The sequence below is a fragment of the Carex rostrata genome, chromosome 7 (genome assembly GCF_964058835.1).
Source record: "Carex rostrata chromosome 7, lpCarRost1.2, whole genome shotgun sequence".
Classification (NCBI taxonomy): domain Eukaryota; kingdom Viridiplantae; phylum Streptophyta; class Magnoliopsida; order Poales; family Cyperaceae; genus Carex; species Carex rostrata.
This window is the reverse complement of record NC_135924.1, coordinates 8,745,020-8,757,094: the sequence shown is the minus strand read 5'-3', so window position 1 is coordinate 8,757,094 and position 12,075 is coordinate 8,745,020. Positions and strand designations below refer to the sequence as shown.

The 12,075-nt window shown below is 35.0% G+C and overlaps 1 protein-coding gene across 7 annotated transcripts; it reads left to right on the top strand.

Annotated features, from left to right (window-relative positions):
• The first annotated feature begins 455 nt into the window (after positions 1 to 455).
• On the top strand, positions 456 to 4,045 carry LOC144557287 (Peptidase C78, ubiquitin fold modifier-specific peptidase 1/ 2). 7 transcript variants are annotated; one of them, XM_078305843.1, is made up of 7 exons: positions 456 to 626; positions 1,398 to 1,470; positions 1,762 to 1,852; positions 2,072 to 2,856; positions 3,090 to 3,204; positions 3,594 to 3,689; positions 3,792 to 4,045. In XM_078305843.1, exons 2-7 carry the CDS (start codon positions 1,406 to 1,408, stop codon positions 3,873 to 3,875), a joined length of 1,236 nt encoding a protein of 411 aa, XP_078161969.1. In that variant the 5' UTR covers positions 456 to 626; positions 1,398 to 1,405; the 3' UTR covers positions 3,876 to 4,045. The 7 variants fall into 7 exon arrangements, with proteins under 7 accessions (XP_078161969.1, XP_078161968.1, XP_078161966.1 ...); XM_078305842.1 differs by having other exon boundaries at positions 456 to 736; XM_078305840.1 differs by having other exon boundaries at positions 456 to 751.
• The last annotated feature ends 8,030 nt before the right edge of the window (positions 4,046 to 12,075 follow it).

Genomic DNA, 12,075 nt, shown 5'->3' with positions numbered 1-12,075 from the left:
AGATGCCAAGGTAAGATAGCATACAAACTAATGTCAATCAACTTTATATAATACAAGTTATATCCACCTTACCATAGATATTAAATAACTGGTTATTAAATATCCAAAAATTTGTTTCCTTTCCGCTTACTAAGTAACCGGAAATTTTTTCAAAATCGGGAATTAAGTCACCGGAAAGAAACCAAATATCCGGTTACTTAGTAACCAGAATGAGCATTTTTTTAATTCCATTCGAAAAATGGGTAGATCCCGTAATTTTGTATAATTTTTGGGTATTAATAAAAATTTCGGGCATAAATGCTATAATATATTGTGCCAAGTCATCGTCTGACCGTATCCAATGAGGCAATGACAGCGGATGTTTAGCTTTTAGTGGGGTCCATATATCAGCCAGTAACATTCCATTCTTTATGGTTCGTTCGTAGACTCGCATATTGTGTCTCAGGGAATTTGCACATCTCCAGGAACTTGGTCTGCTTCTCCGCCTGTACACCGAACAGAAGGGAAAGCTTTCGATCTCGCAGAAAACAAAAGGGAGAACCGGAGAAGACACCGTCCATTTTCCGACGTAGACGAAGACCGGGTGTTGGTAAATTAATATCCCAAAATACGCAAGTTCAAATTTCGTAAGAACCCGGATACTTTCCTCTCTCCCCCTCTCCAAGAAAAACAAGAAAATAAAAAGTTACCTAAATCATACAACACGGAGTTTTAAGTTTTAACCGAAGTATAAGAGGTATCTGCCTCTCTGGTATGATTTTTTTATCTCAATTACAATTCCACCATTTGGTTGGGAGCAGCCTCAGCTAGTGGTTCGTTTAGTCAGGATATAGATTCCGGGGAACAAGGTGGAGGAGGAATTTGTAATTCATTTTTGATATTGAATTTGACTTTGTTCCACTTTACCTATTCTCACCAAAATCCTAACCTTGATTTATCGTAATTGTTACTTAAATTCTGGAGGTGAACTGAAGTTTTGCTAGGTGTGGTAATTTCATTCCCCGGGCCCAAAATAGATGGCTAATTCAGTTCACTTATTCTATGTGCAATATGTCAAATACAGTATCAATGCCCAAACTTGTTGCCTTCGTTTATATCTTTCCAATTCAATTTGCATGAACTTTTGAAAATGTATTTAAGTACATTTTGCTGGTTATCTGTTTGATAAAATGCCTAGTTTAAAGAGGGATGAGGTTGTTAAATTAACCATCTGGTAGCAGTACCATGAGAGATAAACTCAATTGAGTTCACCGAGTTTTTCAGAGAAGAAAACAAGAAAAGAGGTAGCATTACAATTTTAAGATACTCAATTGAAAGCATGGCCGGGCTTAGATTTTGTATCCCAGTATTGTTATAATGGTGTTTGTCATTTATACGCTATTCTGTGTCTATTTCAGGAATTTGAATGCAAAAGATGTTCTCTTGTTGCCCTGTCTGTAATAACCAAGTCCTTTCAAATGAGCTGGAGTGGTATTGATTTTTCTTATGATATTTACAAACAGAGGCGGAGCATGGGGGTCTAACGTGAATGGAGGTCAATTATATAAAATTTTCATGTTGCATATGGGGGTCAATTTTACAGTAACCATAGCATTGACTCTGAAACTATATAGAAAATCATGCATCAAATATAATTTTTTTGAAAATGAATGGGGTCAATTGACCCCCATATGTTGAATGTGCATCCGCCTTTGTTTACAAACTAGTATAGTTCGACTTTCTTTACCAGGAACTTAATTATGTAATTCATTTTATTTCTAGGCACGTGAATAGTCACTTTGAGGAGGATGAACTTGATAGAGATTGGGAATTGGCACAACAAGTCGCAATGGCCCCACCAAGCCCAAACAATGTAATTTCCTTCTTATTCCTACTCCTTATGTTTCAGGGTAAAGCAGAAAGTTTGATCACGCATAGATTTGTGAGATAAATCCTTTCTGAATTGAATATAGAATACACTTCTTTAAAAATCTGCATATATTTACATTCAGAATCATACAAATGTGTTTTATTACAATCAAATGTGATGATTAATTTTGTGGTAATCTTCATTCATATCATGTGTTCTCAGAATACTACAGTAGAAGTAGACATATGTTTTGAAGATCATGGTGAAAGCTCACAAGCCTCTAGTTCAACTGCTGATAGAAAAAATCACAACGAAGAGATTTCACACCTCACCAAGATACAACTCAAGAGTGACATTTACAGGGTAGAAGGTGGTCTCATTAACCTCTTGCGAACATGTCTATACGATGAAGGGGAGGATTTTACAAGTATAGTTTCAGGTTATGTGGACCACTACCAAACCCTACCCACTGATCGTGGCTGGGGTTGTGGTTGGAGAAATATTCAGATGCTAAGTTCAAATTTATTGCGTGAAAGAAAGGAGGGGAAAAAGGTTCTCTTTGGTGGCTCCCAGTTCGTCCCGGATATACCTGCATTGCAGAGGTGGCTTGAAATTGCTTGGCAAAGGGGTTTTGATGAGATCGGCTCTAGCCATTACAACAGTAAGATATATGGAACTAAGAGATGGATTGGCACAACTGAATGTGCTGCAATTTTTAGATCATTTGGGCTTAAAGCACGAATTGTGGATTTTGATAGTACTGAATCGGGAGATTCTAGGAAAAGGGGGAAGAAACGAGGTAAGGATGTGGAGGCCAACCTTTTTGGACCTATTGATAAGTTTGTGGTGAGAGGTGTTGGATCTGATAATCATGCCAATACCAGAAGTAGTGATGTGATAGAGAGTAGGGGCAGAGAAGTGTTGGTTGATTGGATTTGGAAGTACTTCACTGGTTCAGCTTCTGGATGTTTTGATATTTCACAGCGTGTCACTGTCAGTGAGAAAACGTAAGTTTAATATTTTTTCATTTGTTATATTTGGACAAAGGATAATATTACTTGTACAGTGCTGATACATTTCAGCTGGTACCAGATCCATAATAATTATGTATTGGTTGCTTCTCAGACTCTTTAATTTGTTAATATATTTTCCATTAGGGAACCGATAGCAGATTAGCAACAGACAGTGATTCTTGCCAACAATTACTTTCGACTAACTTTTTTTACAAATGTATATTTAGACCATTATACTTCCAACATGACGGCCATTCAAGAACTATAGTAGGGATTCAAATGCAAAAGGGATTTCGTGGCTCACAAGATAGATTTTTTCTTCTTATTTTAGATCCTGCTCATGTAAGCCCTGTTTTAAATATTTCACTGTATTATTTTTAGTGAGAGGGAGCAAATGGCTTATTAATATGGTATAATATGGGCTGCTGAGCCTCTTGAGTTCCAATTCCACCCAGAATACTATGGTACGTTTAATATCCAAGTACCCTGGTCTTTCTCCAATTAAAGGGATGGACAGGCAGGGACGCAGGGTAAAATGGTCATTTATGTTAACCATTGGTTGTTGTTGGTCATAAGAACCCTAATCACTCTAAATAACCTAGAAATAAACTTTTCACCTAATGATAATCTTACAAACTTTTCATCTAATGAACTGGGCTTTATGTTATCCACATATTTTAAGTTTTTTTTATCACAGCTAATTGGCTGCTTGTTTTTTACCTAAATCACAGAAAACAACAGATCTAGAAAACACTCTTAAGAAGCAAAAGGGTTGGAAAGGAATGATAAAAAGAGGGCCTCTCACACTGAAAAAGCCACAATATCAGGTTTTGATATTCAGATGTTATGTTTCCTTGTTATTTTTAATATATAACTTCCTAGTATTGGACATAACTCTTTTTTTTTTTTTTTCTATTTTGTGACTATAGTTGTGCTATATAGATCCTGGTATTGCCAGTTCAGCGGAGATGGAGCAACTTAAAACCATTGACAGTACCTTGATTAGCTTTTGAAAAGTGGGTCTAAGATTGGTATTTTTAGGTCGGGTGTAAGATTATTCTTTTCCTTATTTTTATTAACTTGGATAGTTTTAGATACATTGGAATAAATGAACCAGTGCACTATTAACCATTTTTAACTTTTCTACAGAGAACAGAAAATAGTAGAAGGGAAAGCTTTCCTTTTTTTTATTTTTTTCATGACATCAATTTTATTATTTCGAATTCCAACCGACCTGCTTGATGGGTTAAAAATTTAAAAAGTTATTTTTTAACTAAAAATCTTACGAGTTACTGACTTATTACTTGAAGACAAAAGTTAATGTTGCTGAGTACGCTTCTAAGAAACTGTTAATGCAATATCAAGAAAATCTCACTTTTTTTTACTGGAGCAATTGTTGAATTACATGGTGTGTTTACGTCTTTAATAGTAAGTCAGAATTTGGATTTAAACACTGGGTGCTATTTTAACATTGAATTTTCCCCTTTTTTTTGTCAAAGCATGAAAAAGGCGGAATTAAATATCTGACTTAATATTCATCGCATTTTGATATAGGCGTGGACAATTGTCGGCGTCTATTGATTGAAAATTTGAAATTCATATTTAGTACACGCTAGCTGCTAGCAGTTGCTAGTGTACACTCAAATCCCAAAAATTATCATTCTTGGACTGACTTCTCTAAATCTAAGAACATGTTTGCTTAGTATAGAACATGCAATTGATTTTTCATTAACCTTTTTTTGTAACAAGCTAATGATAAAATAAATAGAAATTTAGAAGAATAAATAAGGCATGTTTATTAATTTCTAATGGAATACTGAAAATTTTGAACCATAAGCGCATCACAATCTCCTATTAGAATAGATAACTGTTGAGGTAATTCTGTCGCCCTAAAGGTTTCATAAGTCTACGAATACATCTCTTCAGATACGCTCTTAGGAAAACATTTTATAAATAAATTTTGGCAGTGCATATTTGCTTGAAGGTCTATTTGTCTTTTTGAATTGTACTGGTAAATATACGTGCCATTTTACATCTTAATCTTTTGATATTTTGACGTGTACATGGTTATTTCGTCTGTATGTTTTTCTCTGCCGTTATGGGAATTCATATCAGCTGAGGTAACAGAGATTTTGAATCAAGATCCGGACCGTTCGATCTGCTTGGGCATGAATATTAATATTAAAGGGGTCCTGTGCATTTCATCTTGAAACGCATTGGTTCCGATTTTGATCAGATGGACCGGATCTAAACTCAAAAATCGCGTTACCTCACATGATGTGGACTTCCGTTATGGAAGGTGCAGCAAGATTTGTTTATCTATAATGAAAATTGCCAGCCTGTTATAACAAAATTGGGGTACATGAATTAAAGTAATACTCAATAAAAAAATAACAAATACAATTCAAGGCATGCACAACAGAGGCCATTAATATGTTGTTACATAGGATCCTCCACCCATTTCGTTCCCCTTTGTCATCCTTCTTTCTATCGTCCCATTTCGAGATGAAAGAAAGGCAAAGGTTTTTTGAACTTCGAACATAGTTTATTTATATAATTTTTTGAATATTCTGTACAAGATTTACAGTCTTAAATGATAGATGATCTTGACATTATTGCGACTCAAACAATTACGAGCAAAGCCAGGTGTGATGTGCTCATCAAAAGAGTTGGTGAGCACAACTTCAAAAGTATATTGGATTGATTTCAAACGTCGAATTTCAAATCGTTGAAATCCATATACTTAATGAGTGATAAATGTACATACAAAATTTTAAAAGCTCCAAGTTTTTTTGCTACAAGATCAAGTGGTCAAAGAAATGAACCTTTTATAAGTTAATTTATAAGTTGTTTTATATATTCAATTTTTTTTATTTCTTTGACCGCTTGACATTGTATCAAATAAACTCGAAATTTTCAAAATTTTGTATATACATGCATCACTCATGAAGTACATAAATTTCAACAGTTCATTTAAAGTTAATTCGATATACTTTTGAAGTTGTGCTTACTAAATTCTTTCGATGAGTACATCACATCTTAGCTTTGCTCAACAATTACTAACAAGTTTAATAAAAAAAAAATTTAAGATTTTCTTGTTTATCCCATTATTAAATCATCACATTTGTAAGAGACCTTTCTCGCAAATAAATATACTACGGAACCATATTATCAACATTTTCTCCATTTGCTTATATAACCCATATATTAGTTTGTTTGTTGTCCATCCTTTTATATCCCTAACGGATAAGTACCAATCTAATATATTTTTTTTTTTTTTTTTTGCACCGTCCTCAATCCTCATCACATTTTGTTTACTGTGCATAGAAAGCAACAAAATTTTATTCAATTAATTTAGCAATGTACGCAGGCCCCCAAGCCTTTGCCTGCCCTTGTGAGTTGTCAATTTGTGATTCTCCACAAGATAGAAATTCTGATATCTTGTAGAGAGCATGCACTCTCCATACCACACCACTTGCCTACCCTTGTGAGTTGTGAATTTCTGATTCTCCATGGACTGGTACAGAGGCATATATAACTGTTGAATTTATGCAATTTCTGAGGAGAGATTATTTTGAGAAAACAATTATTTCATTCAAATCAGTTCTTTACACTGTTTCCATTCCTATATATATTACAAACATCTAAGCTACTGTTTTGTTACCGTTTGTACCTTGTACCTATGTACAGTATACCTATTTGTTGAATATATGCAAGGAGGCCCCTTTACTTCCTTGATTTAATCCTAGCCTTCTATTTCTAGATCTATGATGATTATTAATCTGAGATCCTAGATCCTATTTCTCAACACTCCCCCTCAAGCTTGGAATGTATATATCATACAATCCTAGCTTGCTTGAAATTTTTTCAAATGAACTCGGGTCCAAGCCTTTGGTGAGGATATCCGCTAGTTGATCTTCACTCTTAACGTATGGTGTTTCTATTTCCTTTGCTTGAACTTTTTCTCTAATGAAGTGACAATCCACTTCTATATGTTTGGTTCGCTCGTGGAATACCGGATTCGATGCGATATGTCTTGCGGAGTTATTATCACAATACATCTTCATTGGTTGATCACAAGCAATGCCTATTTCTTTGAGTAGATGTTTTATCCAAGTTAATTCGCATGTGGTTGACGCCATGGCACGATATTCCGCCTCCGCGCTAGATCGTGCCACAACGTTTTGTTTCTTGCTTTTCCATGTGACTAAATTTCCGCCTACAAATGTGCAAAAGCCGGTAGTGAATTTTCTATCAAAACTTCCAGCCCAATCTGCATCGGAATAGCCACATATGATATTAGAATTATTGTTTTTCATCCAAATTCCCTTGCCGGGATTTTTCTTTAAATACCTTAAAATTCTATTTATTGTCTCTAGGTGTGGAGTTCTTGGCGAGTGCATGAATCTACTAATTTGGCTTACGGAAAAAGAAATATCCGGACGGGTGACCGTTAGATAAATTAGCTTTCCAACTAGCCTTTGAAATTGGTTTATGTCTTTAATTGGTTCACCATCCTCATCATTTAATTTATGCCGGTTATCAATTGGGGTAGAGATTGGTTTGCATCCTAATTTACCGGTTTCCTTTAAGAGGTCTAAAGTATACTTTCTTTGGGAGATGAAGAGTCCCAATTTTGAATGTGCTACCTCTATTCCTAGAAAATATTTTAAATATCCAAGGTCTTTGATGTCAAATTTTTCTTTTAATTGGCTTTTAACTCTTTTAATTTCTTCTACGTTATTTCCGGTAACTATAATATCATCTACATATACTAGTACAAGGGTTATATTTTCTCCATCATTTTTAATAAATAATGAATGATCGGCACTACAAATTTTAAACTTGCAAGAAATTAAATAAGAGCTAAGTTTTCCATACCATGCCCGTGGAGATTGCTTCAATCCATAAATCGATTTATTTAACCTACAAACTAAATTAGAATTGTTTTCCAATTTATGGCCGGGTGGTAGGTTCATATATACCTCTTCTTCAAGTGTTCCTTGAAGAAAGGCGTTTTTTACATCCATTTGGTACAAATTCCAATTGTTATTCGTCGCAATAGAAAATAAAATTCTAACGGTATTCATTTTAGCTACTGGGGCAAAGGTTTCATTGTAATCTATTCCATATGTTTGAGTATACCCTTTGGCAACTAATCTAGCCTTGTACCGTTCTATGGTACCATCACTATTATATTTGGTTTTGTATACCCATTTGCAACCAACGGGTTTTTTGTTTTTTGGTAATTGTACAATTACCCATGTCCCATTTTTTTCAAGAGCTCTTAGCTCTTCCTTCATGGCACCACACCATACCGGATCAATTATGGCTTCTTGGTAGTTATTTGGTTCTAGTGTTCTCTCAATGGAGGTGAGAAATGCATTATAAGAAGAAGAAATATTTTTATATGATATGAATTCTTGTATAGGGTATTGCACCGTATAGGTCTCATAGTCTCTAAGTCTAGTGGATGGTATTGGTGTTCTTAAGGACCGTCTAACTTCTTGATTTTCTTCTATCTCATTATCATTGGTTTCAATATTTTCTATTGTTTCTTCAACAACACTTGTCTCAATCTCTTGGTTATTATCTTGTGTAACTAATTGGTCATTTACATGAGGTAGTACCGTTGGTTCCAAATTTATTTGGTCACTTGCATGTGGTGTCTCACTCATTTCCATTGTTTTGAAATATGACTTATCTTCACAAAATATAACGTCTCTAGACGTAAATAATTTTTTTGTTATAGGATCATAACACTTATATCCCTTTTTAAATGAGGAATATCCCAAAAAAATAGTTTTGGTTGACATATAGTCAAATTTATCTTTTCTTTTAATTTTTACAAAGCATACGCAACCAAATACTCTTAGATAATCAAAATTAATTTTTCGTTGGTAAAGGATTTCCATTGGACTTTTATTTTGTAAAATAACGCTTGGTAATCTATTTATTAAATGAGTGGCGCAAAGGATGGCATCCGACCAAAAATTTTTTGGAACATTATTTTGAAATAGTAATGCACGTGTCATTTCCAATAGATGTCTATTTTTTCTTTCCGACACTCCATTTTGCTCGGGAGTGTTTATGCAAGTAGTTTGATGTATGATTCCTTTTTCTTTAAAAAAAGTTGTGAAATTTTTGTTTACAAATTCCGTTCCATTATCCGATCTAAAAATTTTAAGTTTTGCATCAAATTGATTTTCTATGAGACATAGAAATTCTTTAAAGCAATTGAAAACCTCATCTTTTGATTTTAATAAATACAACCAAGTAGTTCTAGAAAAATCATCAATAAATATAACAAAATATTTGAATCCATTATAAGAGTTAATTGGGGCCGGACCCCATACATCGGAGTGAACTAAATCAAACAATGCTTCACTTTTGCTATTTGATTGGAAAAAAGGAAGCTTTGTTTGTTTTGCCAACTTGCATATGTCACAATTGATACAATTTGAAAATGAAAAATCTAGTGCACTATTTAAAATCTTGTTGGAAGGATGCCCAAGCCTCTTATGCCAAATGTCTTGGTTAATAGATTTAGCGGAAGCACAAACGTTTAATTCTTGTAAATTCAAGAGATAGTGTCCATTTTCAAGAAAACCTTCCCCAATCTTTCTCCCGGTTTCCCGGTCCTGAAAGATAACATTTTTATATGAGAAAATTACGTCACAATTAAACTCATATGTTAGTTTTTTTACGGAAATTAGATTTATAGGGAATGTATCAAGATATAGAACATTATGAACTTTTTTGTTAAAAATATCAATTTCTCCTACACCATTAATTTGTGCTTTCATACCGTTGGCCACTAATACAAATTGATTATTTTTTTCCATGTCTAAATTTGTAAGAAGGTCTTTATTTCCAAACATATGGTCAGTGGCACCGCTATCTATAATTATTTGATTATACAAATTTAAATAATTTGAGTTAGAGACAATACCACAAGTGTTGTTTGAATTTTTCTTGGAGAACCACACAGAGAATTGCTCAAAAAACTGCTGCATCGGATCTGACCCGCTTGACCCGCCAGCGCCATCTGGGTTAGACCCTGGTTCACTTGAACCAATCATTTTTATTGGCCGGTTGGGTTCAGTTTGAGCAGAATAGCCCCCACGCGACTCAGCCCCTTTCTTTCTCTTCTTCCCTTCATTCCAGTCCGCCATTTTCACGTCTCCCCCTCCCATCTTTGAATCCCACCACTTCGGCCTGAGATGTGGGTGAAGAAAATAGCATTTTTCGGCTTGGTGACCCTCCTTTTTGCAGTGAGAGCATCTATCTCCCTTGATACTTGACCGGTTTGAGTAATTTGGGAAGTTAGGGTTTTTTCCGAAATTGGGGTTTTTTGTGGCAAAGCTATGAGTCTCGTGTCCCTCGCTGCCACCGACTTGTGGACCACTCATAGCAAGCCGTCGACTTTCTTCTTGCTCCACCATGGTGATAATTTGAGCAAAGGAGGGAAGGGAAGTTGTTAAAAGAAGTTGTGATTTCACGGCTTCATAGCTTGGATTGAGACCCGCGAGATATTGGAAGATTTTATCTTCTTCTTCTCTCTGAATGGCTATTGGATCTGGTATGGGTGGCCGATAAACTCGAAGTTCATGCCATTTCTTTTGAAGAGCACCTAGGTACTCTATATTACTCCTTGACCCTTGTTGTTCTTGCTGGATTTCTAGTTTTAATCGATAAATGTGGGAATTGTTGTTTTGTCGGCCATACATCGTTTTTATGCCTTCCCACAGTGAGAAAGCTGTTTCATGGCCAAGGAATATTTCTGAAACACTCGGCTCCATGGATTGCATGATCCATGTCATGACTCTGTCATTCTTAGATTGCCACTGTTTTCTTGCCTTTTTTTCGGCCTCAGTTGCCTCATCTTTCTTTTTTGGAACCGACTTTTCAGACTCTCCTGTGATGAATTCTAAAACCTCTCTTCCACTGAGAGATAATCTTGCGGCACTTGCCCATGAGAGATAGTTTTGGCCGTTGAGCAATGAGTTTGTGAGTTTTGAGGTATTGGTGGCTTCTTTCGAATGCTGCCCCTCTGAAGCCATCTCTTTGACGTGCTAGACTTCTGTTTATGGGTTTTGATTTTGCTTGTGTATATACCAGTTTTGCTGGTAAGAATTTGGAAGATATTTTTTCGGTCACAGAGACTGATGCTCTGATACCATGTTGAATTTATGCAATTTCTGAGGAGAGATTATTTTGAGAAAACAATTATTTCATTCAAATCAGTTCTTTACACTGTTTCCATTCCTATATATATTACAAACATCTAAGCTACTGTTTTGTTACCGTTTGTACCTTGTACCTATGTACAGTATACCTATTTGTTGAATATATGCAAGGAGGCCCATTTACTTCCTTGATTTAATTCTAGCCTTCTATTTCTAGATCTATGATGATTATTAATCTGAGATCCTAGATCCTATTTCTCAACAATAACAAATACCATACCACTTGCATATCGGACATATTATATTTTCAACCTTTCTTCTCCCTTAGTTTCAAGGTATTAATCATACTTTCGGACTTTAGGTAATTCGATCTCAGTTAATTGCTTGGTACTTGTCTTGTATAAGATGCAACTTCGCAGCAAATTTAAGTCATCTATCATGCCAGAATATACTACTAACCATGTCACCACCCATCGAGAGAAAATGGAAGAAAAACATGTCTAAGAAACCAGAAGAGCTTGAAAACCCGGCAGGTCAGGTTTGATAACACCGCACCAGACCCACCAACTGATGTCAGGAACAACAAAAACTCTACATGAACCTGAGAATCATACCTGAAATTAAGATTGAAGTTCATTCAATAGTTGTTCAAGTGTGTGTGTCTCTTATTTCCATAGAAAATCATATTCTATTTGTTGCAGGGGTTATGCAACCTATGCAAAATAATAATAAAACATCAAGTACATACAGATAGACAATCACATGCTTAAAAAGGCCATTAAAAGTTCAAATCAATTTAAAATAGATTAAACTTTCGTGCACTTACTTTTGTGTACTTCCATTAAATTCTCTTTCTTGTTACATCTTGAAGCATTCCCAGCCAATTAAAATACTTGATGAAAGTTTAATCTAAATTAGAACAACATGAAAAGTTCCCTCTTTATATCATTGCAATTTCTCTCTTTCCAAAACATTTTGGGTGAATTGGTAAGAAATTCTATGCATCGTGTACTCGTCATTGCTG

Coding starts and splice junctions, on each gene's coding strand:
- LOC144557287 (XM_078305843.1), top strand. CDS start 1,406: ATGCAAAAGATGTTCTCTTGTTGCCCTGTCTGTAATAACCAAGTCCTT. Junction 2,857..3,089: donor GTCACTGTCAGTGAGAAAAC/GTAAGTTTAATA, acceptor ATGTATATTTAG/ACCATTATACTTCCAACATG. Junction 3,690..3,791: donor TGAAAAAGCCACAATATCAG/GTTTTGATATTC, acceptor TTGTGACTATAG/TTGTGCTATATAGATCCTGG.